At 42.8% G+C, this 12,933-nt stretch overlaps 1 protein-coding gene across 1 annotated transcript; it reads right to left on the bottom strand.

Annotated features, from left to right (window-relative positions):
* Positions 1–7,107: 7,107 nt before the first annotated feature.
* gorab (golgin, rab6-interacting) lies at positions 7,108–12,603 on the bottom strand. Its single transcript, XM_084548045.1, has 5 exons — positions 12,436–12,603; positions 11,958–12,300; positions 11,143–11,244; positions 10,911–11,051; positions 7,108–9,448 (listed from the first exon to the last, which is right to left on the bottom strand). Exons 1-5 carry the CDS (start codon positions 12,488–12,490, stop codon positions 8,950–8,952), a joined length of 1,140 nt encoding a protein of 379 aa, XP_084404171.1. The 5' UTR covers positions 12,491–12,603; the 3' UTR covers positions 7,108–8,949.
* Positions 12,604–12,933: the final 330 nt, after the last annotated feature.

Genomic DNA, 12,933 nt, shown 5'->3' with positions numbered 1-12,933 from the left:
CAGCCACTGTAGAACACCTCACACATGAAGTCAACACAGTATTCTCTTTAAATCAGTTAAAATGACCTTGAAACTGCCTCTGGCTGCAGCCTGGGGCCACAGAGCAGGAGGCAACGCTCTCAGTTCTGGTGGTTTTCTATTTAAAACATCCTGGTTTCAGTTGTAAAAGCTGTTTAATGAGAATTTAATCCTCATTTTAGAAGTTAAAAAGAAAGAATGTATTTGCTTCTCAATGACTTCCTGTCTCCAGGTTTAGGAGATGAAGCTCCTCTTCCTGTGTTTTATAACGGAGGTAAATTCACTCAAACTCTCCTTCAGAGTCTACGACTGAGTTTACATCTAGATGCATCTACGTATCCTGCACTATGTGGTTCTACTAAGGTGCTTTAGCTTCTTCATGTCATGTTAGCATTCAGACACTCACAGGTTCTCAGGAACGGGGACAGCGTCTCCACAGCGTCCTCTCTGACCTCTGACCTCTGAGCTGCAGACCTGAGCAGGTGAGCCTTCAGCAGGATATGAACGGGAAAACAGCAGCGACGCTGGAAACACGGGACGGAGACGCTGTGAAGATCTGGAGGGATTTTAAGTTTCAAATCTGTTCAAGATGGAAGGAAAGCAGAAGGAGAAACTGTTGATGCTTGTTTACCTGAAGTCTGTGTGCGGCTGGATTTCAAACTGCTCCAGAGAAACAGAGGAGAAGAAGGAGCTGAGAGGAGGAGGAGGAGGAGGAGGAGGCGCAGCATCGCTCTGGCCGGAAAGCTCGGAGAACATCTGCTTCAGGTCATGTTTAAAATGCTTGTGTCATATTTTATTTTGCATATTTGAAGCAAGCAGATAAATGTAGTGGAGTAAAGAAAAAAAATGCAATATTTCCATCTGGAGGGCAAAGTAGAAAGAATGTGAGTTCACTAACTCCCCCCACCTCCTCCCCCCTCCTCCCTCCTCCTCCTCAGAGTTGGCTGTAGGCTGGGTGGAGAGGAGAGGAGGTGGGATGAAGGGATGAAGGAATGGAGGGGAGCTGGATGGTGGAGTTGCTGGGGGGTGGGGGGGTGTTCAGATGGCAGGAGTCGACTCTGGGCTCCGAGCTGCCATAGACGTCCCGTAGCTTCCAGCCCCCTGATCTGGGAAAAGAACACTTGATGCCATCAAAGGGACGCGGATTGAATCCAGATGTGCCTCTCTCGTTCTTTCCATGTATTTAATGAAGGCACAGGGATAGAGTAGACTTTTTCATCATTAGTTTTCCCCCCAGATTCTCTTTTCCTGCCTACAAGTCCATTCCTGTGCCAGCTAGGGCAAAAAAAGAGAGAGAAAGAGGGGGAGAGGCCTCCCCGTGTCCCGGGCTCCGTCTTCTCCTCCAGGGCTGCTGCTAGTCTTTGTTCAGAGCTCAGAGAGGCCTGTTTGCTCCGGCTGAAGAAGAAGAAGAAGAAGAAGAAGAGGAGACAGAGCTTGGTCGTGTTTGTAAATGATTTAAAACACATTTTATTTTAATACTTTGCCAGTACTCCAGCAAACATCTGGGCTTCATTTATTATTTAAACATCATGTAAGAAAATGTAAGGCCTTAATGACGACTGGAATAAGAAAAGGTTCATTATGGAGATAAATGAACGACGTGGAAGAATCAGTGACGACCAGAACCTGATGAATGACTCTCAGGGTTTGAGGATGAGGTTTCTGACGTGTGCAGCGTGTAAATAAAAGTTCATCTTCACGAATGTTTAACGGCATGAAGAGGGACGTCTCCTGCAGGATGAGTCTTCTGTAATAAACCAATATTAAAATCAGTTTCACTCAAGATTCAAGATGTTTGAACTCATATGCTCAGTAAATAGTTTAGATCACACAATGAAATTCTTACTGTGCAAGTCTGCAACTAACGCTAAATAAATAAAAGAAATATGCAAACCAAGGAAATGCATGAGAAATGTGTTCATTTAAAAGTTAACAAAGCTTCATCCTGAGTTCAGAGTCTCTGTGCTGCAGATCCAGTCAGTGGAGTGATGGAGGAGAGAGAGGAGATTTATTCTGGACACGTTCAAAACTAGAAGAACGTCCAGAGATTAAAACTCATTCACAGATAAATGAGTTTAATGTGTTTAAATGTGAGAAAAGACGTGGAGCAGAGATTAAGTATCATCATCATCATCATCATCATCATCATGGTGAACGGAGCCAGTTGTAGTTTTGATGTGAAACATTTGAAACGTATCTGAATTCATTTCATCCTTAAATCTTCGTCTGCTCTCCGGCCGTCTGTCTGAGTCTGACTAGAAACTTCTGGGCTCAGATTTAAAGTCGTCTCATAAATCTGAACGCCTCATCGTCTTCACTCTGATACAGTTTAAAGGAAATAAATAAATAAAAGAGAAACAGGAAGGAGCATAAATGAACGTGGAGCTCGTCTGGATTGGTTGAGGAACCCGATCTCTGTGGCTGATGTCAGGACTCAGAGTCTGAGCAGGATAATTAGCGTCTGTTCTGGTTTCTACTGGGTCCAGCTCCAGGAGACGGTGGGTGGCGGCTGAAACCCACGGGAACCTGCTGACCCCCCCGAGGTGAAGTTTAAACGTTAATGAGGAAAATTCAAGAGGAGGACACGGTAAATGAAAGAATGTCTGTCTAAATGTTTTCTCTCTCATTAGAAGTTTAAACCCAGAGCTCTCCTCAGAGGACAACTGGGGTTCAGTTAGAGATAAACATGAAACAAACATTTACATCTTCATCAACAACTCAGTTATAAGAGATGAGATTAGAGATGAGATTAGAGATGATGAGATGAGATATAATGATGAGATTCCTAGGAGGTAAATTATGAGATGTGACATGAGATATTAATGATATGAGATTGATATGAGGTGAGAGATGTAATGAGATAAAATGAGGTTGAGATGAAATATAAAATGGGATCAGATACATGAGATGAGAGGAGATTTAAGATTAAATATGAAATTAGATTAGATATAAAATGAAACATGTGAGATGAGATGAGATATAATGAGATATATATTAGGTAAGTTTAAGATGAAATGTTAGATTAGATATGTGACAGATGAGAGATGCAAGATGAGATATGTGAGATATAAAATGAGATGAGCTATATGAAATGAGATGAGATATAAGATTATGTATAAAATGAAATATAAAATTTGATGAGATATAATGATGAGATTCCTAGGAGCTAAATTATGAGATGAGAGATGAGATGTGACATGAGATAATAATAATTATGAGATTGATATGAGGTGAGAGATGTAACGAGAGAAAATGAGGTTGAGATGAAAGATAATATGGGATCAGATATAAAATAATGAAGAAAATGAGATCAGATACATGAGATGAGAGATGAGAAATATGAAATAGATTGAGATGAGAGATTTAAGATGAAATATGAAATTAGATTAGATATAAAATGAGATGAGATTTATATTAGTTATGAGATGAGAGATGTAATGAGGGGTCAGATAAAATGAGATTAAGGTGAAATATAAAATGAAGTACAAAATGAGATTAGATAAATAAGATGAGAGATGAGCAATACGGAATGAGATTGAGATGAGATTTAAGATGAAATGTTAGATTAGATATGTGACAGCTGAAAGATGCAAGATGAGATATGTGAGATATGAAATGAGATGAGATACAAGATTATGTATAAAATGAAATATAAAATTTGATGAGATATACGAGATGAGATGAGATTCTATTGAACCGAAGGGGAGGTTTAGGTGTTTAGGTAAAAGTGCAGAAGTGGTAAAAATACAAATTATTATAATATTATGTATTAAAATCACTTAATCTCTGAGGTTAAAGTATTTTCTCTGTTGATGAAGACTCTCATCACTGTTTTTCATTTCATCTCATTTCTTTTATTTAATCTCTTCTTCCATCAGCTGACCATCAAACTATTTAAATCTCTCTGTTTTACCTCTGACCCTCTGTGCTCTCGCGTCCCCGGGCTGAGGATGATGATGATGATGATGATGATGGCTGGGCCTGGGCCTGGGCCTGGGTGGGGGTGGGATGGGGGGTCGCCGCCCTGCTGCCGCCGCTGTCCACTGACCCCTGGTGCTGATTGGAGCCGCTCTTTGGCCCCTGTCCTGGTTTATTTCCCTAATTGGGAGTAAATGTTCTCCTTGTTGACTCCCCACATCCTGTGCAGGGACCGACCACATGTTGCGGACACGCTCCCTCTGCGCTGCGCCTGATTGCGGCGGCGGCTGCACCGGGGCCGAGCTGCAGACCCTCAGACCCTCAGACCCTCAGAGCTGATTAGAGGCTCTGGACCGATGCTGCTCCGCTGAACATCCTCCTCCTCAAAGCTGCTCAGACCTGTGACCTGACCTGCTGCAGACACATGAGCTTAGACACCAGCAGTTAGAGGACAGACATCTGAGTCTGGAACATGAACCAATCAACAGCTAAATGACATCACATACCAGTAATAATAATAATAAATGAGTGGCTTTAAATTCAGACCTTTGACTATCAAACAGTTTTATTTGTACATTTATTCATAATTATCTAGTCTGCATTCTGCATTCAGTTTCATTGCGGTACTATTAATCTAAATGCCCTGGGATTAAATAATCTGATTTTATTTCATCTCTTCTGACCTGATCGGGTTTAAAAACACTTTAGAAATCAGTTAAAAGTCTGAACACGAGGTAAAGATGCTTCATTAATGTTCTGCTGTTTAATCTACTCCACCTACAGCAGTACACATTTAATAAGACTTAAACTAAACCTTTTATATTCTAGTATTTAAACACTATTTTATCTTAGAGTTACTTTTAGTTTTGACTTTATTGATGCAGCTTTTCAGTTTCTTTTAATTTGTAAATGAGTTTCTCTGCTGCACCTGTACATAAACACACACCTGATTAATAATAAAACCACTGACAGCAGCATTAGAAAGGCCTCATTTAAAACCTCAGACAATGATTTAATAATAACAGTTATTAAACTGGAGACACTCGTCTCTGGTTTTTACGCACCGTCGTTTTCTCCTGTTTTTATAGTTTAATCTGCGGCTGTCCCGGGACCGTGGCTTCACTGGGACTGGACGCGCTCGGTGAATTAACCATCTATATATTTTACGACTCGTTTTGTTCCGCTGCTGTTTCTATTGTTGCTCACAAGCCGCACTGCTGTAAACTGTGAACGGTCTGCGGTGCTCCGACATAAAACAGCAAATCTGCTCCTGATTAAAACAACACGGAGCGTTTACATTCAGCCGCGCTCCTCCTCATTACTCCAGCTCCAGCCCCGACCCAGGGACCGGGACTCCAGGCCAGACCCAGGGACCGGGACTCCAGCCCCGACCCAGGGACCAGTACTCCAGCCCCGGGACCGGGACTCCAGCCCAGACCCAGGGACCGGGACTCCACTAATATTTACAATGTTCAGATTTAAATCATGTATTTACGCAAAGTGGCTCATGTTCTATTTAAATACAGGCCGGGCAGTCATTTTTCATATAGAGGCCAATATATACAGAATTCATTTAATTTAATCTGCGTTTCAAATGGAGTTTATATTAATTAAAATCAAAAGTTTTAAAGCCAGACTCTCCTAAAGTTTCTCTAAAAAGTTCCTTTATTAAAAGGAGTTTCTTCTCTCTCTCTCTCTGGTCCACATTTGTTCATTTTTAATCTTTTGTTTCTTTCTCACTGATCAGAACACAGACTCGGCTCCAGTAAACCAGCAGCACAAATCAGATTTAGTTTCTTCATTTTCTCCTGGTTGCACACATTGTCTTATCGTCTGTCAGCTGATGGAGGTGGAGGTGGAGGTGGAGGTGGAGGCCGGATGGTCCAGATGTCTGACATTTTCAGGAAAAGTTGATTTGGGTTTTTTGGCTCTGGGTCTCCTCGGGTTTCAGGGTCTCTCTCGACCTGTCGGGGGACGCCAGCGCCACATAAATCACACTTTACTTTATAAACCTCCGCTCTCTGAAGTCCGGCCCAGCACACTCACACAAACACACACAAACACACACACAAAGCACCCCCACCAACACCCCCCGATGGAAATGGATTTCCAGTGTAGCAGAGCTTCGTGCCGTCTGAAGCGCGGCTGGACGCCTTCATCTCCGCTGCCTGCGTCTTCTCGTTTTTCTCTGTCAGAACGTAAAGCGCCCCCCCAACCCCCCAACACCCCAACCCCCAACGCCCCCCCGAGGAGTCCTCTGAACATATTGTGACAATTGTTCTTGTTCCCATTTAAACGTGAAACAGAGAGGTGAGATGACGGACACAAGTTTGCTCCTTTTACGCAAATATTGAGGTTTTTACGCACAATGCGCCACTAAAGAGGAATCAAGAAAATATAGGAAGGAGTAAAAAAATAAATAATACATACAAAATTTGTAAATCTGAGAAAAAAAATAAATGAACTGTTAATTAACAGATTATTTCTAGGAAAGTAAAAATTAAAACTAAAACTCTTCCTTTAAACCAACTCATTATACTTTAGTGGATCATTTAAAGCTAAACGGACCTCGTGCTCTGACTTTATTTAATTAAGTGGCTTTAAAAAAAAAAAAGAGAAAAGGAATGAGTGTCAGGTGTAGTGGTAAACTAACCAGAGCTGTGTGATCTGCCTCCAATAAACGTTTTAGAGAAGGAACCAGATTCATAAATGTACTAAATGATGCCGTCATATTAATACACTTCATGTTTGATTAATGATGTGTTGAAGAAATAAAAGAATCTGATGGAGCCAACGGGAACGCTCCTTTTAGTTTTGTTTAAATCTGAAGATTTTAAATAAATATGACAAATAAATTCTGAGATTTTTATTTTATAAATGTTGAGACTAAACTGCAGATGTTGAATTAATGTAAAGGAGGAAAAAGTGGCTTTTTAAAAAGAGTGGAGGATTTTTTATTTATTTTTTTATTTTAAAAGCTTCAGTAACTCAGTAACATACCTGAGGAATAACGCTCCTTTTAATGACATTCCTCCTCTGGACTCTGCTCTCATATCGTATACGCCCTCTTCTTTGCTTCATTTGGATAAATGTGTGAAGCCGCAGCAGAAATCTGCCGTCCCAGGACATCAAACACTGACCTTGGAGGGTCTGCGTGGGGGGGTGGGGACAGACGGGGACGGTGGTCACTCTCCCTCTCCGAGCTTCTGCCTCCAACTAATTAAAAGAGCTGTTTTTACGGCCTCGCCTTCAGACGGCCAGATGTGACCGGAGCGCTGTAAAAATCTCAAAGCGGTTTACAGAAACACTTACTGCACTTTTAAAACGACCTGAAAAAGCCACGGGAGACCCCCTGAGTGCAAATTCCTTCCCAGGCCGCGAGCCCGAGTCCTGCAGATAACTCATTATCTCTGCACTGAAAGCAGGAACGGCAGGAGGAAACACACATGAACATATCTGAAGCTTTATTGTAGTAAAATATCACATGGTAGTAGTAGAATCTAAATATTCACCCAGTTTAAATATCTTTGGTCGTGCTCACATAAACCTTTACATTTCCATTACTGACACAGCAGAAGGAGCAGAAACAGAGCTGAAGCGTGAGCAGAGATCATCTTACCGTCCAGGAGGCCCCGCCGCCGCTCCTCAGCCTCAGCCGCACAGACAACACGAGTCCAGCGCCAGCTAACAAGCTCATCTACAACGTTTCAGAGCCTCGCTCCGTCTGCAGCGGGACGGGGAGACGTTCTCCGGGTAGTAAACAGGACCAGAAAGAGCTCCGAAGTCAACCTTCTGCTCTCAGAGATAATTCACATACGATGCAAAACCACATGTTTGGAAGGAGAAGCAGGCAAATAAAAAGCAGCCAGCTGAGAATAAACTGTTGCAAGATCCTCTTCTGATTTACACACAGAGACTCCTGCAGGTAGAGGCGCCTGGAGGCTTTCACACCCAGACTATAGATTCTCTCCTTGATACGTTTTCTGCCTCAAGAGATGAAATTTAACAACTTTACTGCACTTTAAAAGAAACAGAAAACCATTCAGATTAGGGTTTTTTTAAACATGATAAATAAAATAAGGATTTTTTTTCTGCAAAGTCTCAAACTTTGCATGCACAGATTCATCCTTTTCTCTTTACAGATTCTGATTCTTATTTTCTCTCAGTCAAACTTAAAGATACAAAAGTAAGAAGAGAAAACCAAAGCAGACGGAGCAGGCAGCCAGCGACTGAACGACAGGGAAAGAAGAACAGAAACACGGACTTTAAGTTTGAAAAAGAAAATACAGTAACGCGTCTTTTATCTGCAGGAACAACTGGGACCTTTACTTATTTAATCATTCTGCAAAAACAATCACTATTTAGCAGAGCCACTACATTTCTATCCTTCCGCCAAATTAAATAACGTTAGTCTAAAAATATACTCTGTTGAAGGTTAAAGTGATCTTGATTTTAAAAATTTTAAAAAGTTGCTTAAGCTCATTTGATTCATCCATTTTTACACGATGTGAGGATTTGAGACGCTTTGGTTTTGTAAAGTCTGATGTCGACCAGAGTCTCCACACGTTGAGACATGATGACATTAATACCTGGTGGCTGCTGTCTGTCAGTCAGTCATTGCTCTAGCAGCTCTAGTAACCGAGGAAAAGATTTACTGAACAAAATTAGTGTTGAATTACAAATTTAAAAAAAATAAAAATCCTTAAATCTTCCACGAAAATAATACAAACTTGTAAAACTAAATAAATCAACGGACCGCTCAAGCTAAACTGTGATTTGTGGAACGTGTTTGCATTGAACATAATCCAGGATCTAATCCTACAGAGCTGAGACATTTAGTAGTAGGAGGAAGAGGAGGAGGAGGAGGAGGATGTGGTTTGTGTGTGACCCAGCTGCTGAGCATCTCTGGAAACCAAAGACATGTGATCAGTGACAGTCGTGGTGGAGAACATGAGCGTTAGTGTTTCTGTGAACGTGACGTCCTTTCTCTGAGCAGGTGACGGCTGAGGAGCGTCAGGAGGCCTCGCTCTGACTCTGCTCACAGTTTTCTAGAGTTTCACAGTCGTCTTCGGTCTTTAACAGTTCTGTCGTCGGCTGCTGCTGCTCCTCCTGCACGGCAGCACCTCCCCTCTCCTCCTTCGCGGCCTCCTCCTCCTTCTCCTCCGTGGCTCTACAGTCTTTGCTCGATTGCACCGCTCCCTTCTGATTCTCCACCGAACCGTTTCCCTCTTTCACGTCTTCTTCTTTCTGCGTCTCCACACTGTTTCTCCTCTTCTTCTTCTTCTCCTCCTCCGCCGTCGCCGCCTCCTCCTCCTTCAGCCTCTCCAGCTCCTCCTCGGTGGCCTGGAGCTGCAGCTGCTGCATCAGCTCCTCCAGCTTGTGAGCCTTGCGCAGCTCGTTCTGCTGGATGATGGCGCAGAGGTGCTCCGTCAGCTGCTCCTTCACCTCCGTCTTCCTGTGCAGGTCCAGCTTGGCCGCCACGTACTCGGCCTCCGCCTTCTCGTAGCGCTTCCTGTAACAAGACCATCACAACCTTTAGATTTAAATTCCTCCAGGTCATCTGGAATATTTCCTGTAACACATGGGAGCTTCTTTACAGTTCATGAGCACGATGAGCAGACGCACTGACGACACATTAATAAAATGTGTTCATTTCTTCTCAAATGCTTTTTGACAAATTTTAAAACCTTATCAAACACAAATAAAGTCAAAAATGGAAATCCTGATTCTCCAGTGGAGTTGACTGTGTGTCTGCGGGAAATTAATAATTACTAATCATTAGTTTGATGAGTTTAATTTGTTAAAAACATTCCCTAAAAATGAAAGAATCTGATGTTTCATAATAGTGAACTTCTTTTGCTATGAGACCACACTGGTGTCTGCATTAAAGCCGAGCTGTTGGCTCCGTCTGAGGATAATCTGTGAAGGCAGATACGCGTCCTGCCCCCAACGTCTGGATCCAGAAACATTGGTCTAATTGTGAAGAACAGAACACCACGCGCTGTTTGGAAACGCTGCGGTAACAAACCAGGATGATGTCAAACATCGTCAAAAGTCACATTTCACCTCCGGGTTTTACGTTGCATCTCAACAAGTGATTAAATCAGGAAGAATCCAAACAGAGAGAAGTGAAGGTCGGCTTCTCTTACTGCTGCACAAACACGGTGTGATGACGTGGAGCTAATCTCACTGCTCCACGGCCTCAGATACACGCCGCTTCATTACGGGACGGCCTCTGCATCGATGGGAACGTTTTAAAAGAGAAAGACCAGGGGTCGGGAAGTTAAGCACATATTTGATTTTATGCTCAGGATTTTAGAGTCTTCACTGATCTCTGGTTGGTGTTTGAAACACATGTGCATGACTAAGTGTAGAGTACCAGGGAGCAGCTGCAGGGGGCAGTGTTTCCAGGGTTTGAGGCACAACAGGTACAGTGAATCAGCAGCCGCACCTTCAGGAAATAATCACTGAGTTATTATAAAGCTGCTAAGCTCCTGAGGAGATGACTGGATGAATAACAGAGGGAAATTTAACAAAGAAAAACTAATCTCAGTTCAGATCCATGACGTGTCAACAATGAGAAATTAGGAAGATTTAATCTGTCAGCTTCAGAGGTTTAAATCTGCGGCTGCCTTCTCACTTTCTGATGAAACTAAACCTCCTGAACAAGTGAAATAAATAACTTGTCTCCGTGAACTCAAACCTCGTTACGAGCTCACCTAAACGAGGGGCACTCATTTTAATGTTAGCGCCTGAGTTTCTTCTGTTGTGAGTGTTTGTGTCGTGTTCGTGTGTTTTTCTGAACAGAACAGAACCACCGTTACGTTTATTAACACCAGCTGTGACAAGTCAACCTGCAGGACGTCCAGAAGCTGAAACATTCTGACATGTGACAGCAGGGAAAGCACAGGTGGAAGCAATGATGGCTCCATAAAGAGTCTCACTAATTACGTCTTGTTTTACTTCTTCCCTACCTTGCAGTGGAGTAGTCCCAGCTGGCCTGCTCTATCTTTCCTCTCAGGATGCCGATATCGTTCGACACCATGTCGTCGAGGGCCTGCAGCTCCTTCTGGATCCTCTTCAGCTTCACGGCTTCTGCCTGAGTCTGTTTGGATCTGTGGACGACAAGAAAAAAAACTCTAATGTCACAAACACATTTCAGTCTGTAGCGATGTTCACGCAGGACTACAGACTACTGGGACGTACTTCTCAGCGATGGTTTTGGTCAGCAGGGCTTTCTTGCGTTTATTCTTCTCTTCGATTATTTTTTGCTCTTGCTGCAGCTGCTCCAGACGCGTCTTCTCCCGCCTGTAGACAAACACAAAGGAATTTAAATTTAAATGCAGATTCAAAATCTGGTTCCTCCAAGTTAGAGAAGACTTTATTCAAGTTTGTGAGACACGGCTTGTCCAAAAAAAATCAAGGCAACAATTAGTACGGATTGTATTGGTTTCAGGGCCGATGAAGGCATTCAAGCCCAGTTCTTTATTTTAGGTCTGTCATAACAACAACAAACACTGAACGTTTAAAAGAAGAGAAAAGTTTCCTGGAGACAGCGTCAAGGAGAAACATCTTCCAGAGAGGGTTAGGGAGTTTATGGCAGCGTTGGATGACCAGAACATTTCTGGAGTAGAGAACACAAGGTACCAGCTACCCTCTCCACACTACATTAACTTTGACTGAAAGATTTATTGGACTGAATCCAGTCCACTCTAGGAGAAGACAAGGAAGACAAGGACAGACTTTAGGAAGCTACAGGAGACCAACTCTAGGAGAAGACAAGGAAGACAAGGACAGACTTTAGGAAGACACAGGAGACCAACTCTAGGAGAAGACAAGGAAGACAAGGACAGACTTTAGGACGCTACAGGAGACCAACTCTAGGAGAAGACAAGGAAGACAAGGACAGACTTTAGGAAGCTACTCTCTAGTGAGAACACCTCCTGATAGTAGTCAGCAGTTTCTGTCTTTTTTAAGTCCATGTCATCTTTATCGTGTATATGATAATAAAACATACTAACAGTTCCACCTCTTGTTTCTCCAGCTCTTTGACATCAAGGCTCTCCTCCTCCTCCTCCTCCTCCTCCTCTGCAGCCGCCTCATGCTTCACATCCGGCTTCATCTCGCTGGGACCCTGCTGTCTCTCCTGTTTGACAGCTGGAGCTCCTGTCGGGGCTGCGGGCTGAGGCGCTTCCTTTGGCGGTGGTTTGGTGAGCTGTTGCTCCGGTGGGAGGCCAGGGGACCCGGCTACTGCCTCCCTGTGAGCGGCTAGCTGTAGAGCCCTCTCCCGCTGTAGCTGCTGCCGGCTTCGGTTTGCAGGAGCCGGCTTCCGACCACGGGCTGCCGCTGCGGATACAGCTGAGTCTGACAATGCATGCCATTCAGTTACTATCACAGTTTAATATGAAAGTATTCCAACTAAAGTGTCAACCTTTGGGGAAGACGAAGAAGAGACAGGTGCTAACTCGTCCTGCTAACTTTAGCAGTAATAAATGTTACCTTTCTGCTGCATCCTCCGCAGCTCTGCATCAGAGAAACCGGCCCAGCCGCTCATTTTACAGCGTCCCACCTAAAAAGCCGCAAACAAGACATAAATATTTCTGCTTATTTGCTTAAAATACTCATTCAAAAGTTTCTAATTCACACAGAAACTCTATGTAGCTCTAATCGCCGCCGCCATCTTTGTTTATGTGAACGCCACGTCAAGGACCCCGAAAGGACCGGGAACGTTGAAGCTGTAGATTTAGCCTGAATAAAAATAAAATTTAATATGAAATAAAAATTAGATAAATATAAAAAATCAGTCTGTTAAGCCACACGGATGTGTTATAAAGTCTTTAAAATATAGCTTGACTAATTTCTTTGCAATTTAATAAATACATATGACTTTTTTTAGTTGATAAAAGAAAAGGTTATTTTATGGCGTGCTACACAACCAGTAGCCAAACTTTTACTCAACTAAAGTCGCTTTAAATCAAAATTAGGATTTGATGATGA

This window comes from Chelon labrosus, assembly GCF_963514085.1.
Source record: "Chelon labrosus genome assembly, chromosome: 7".
NCBI lineage: Eukaryota > Metazoa > Chordata > Actinopteri > Mugiliformes > Mugilidae > Chelon > Chelon labrosus.
This window is presented reverse-complemented; position numbering and strand designations above follow the sequence as displayed.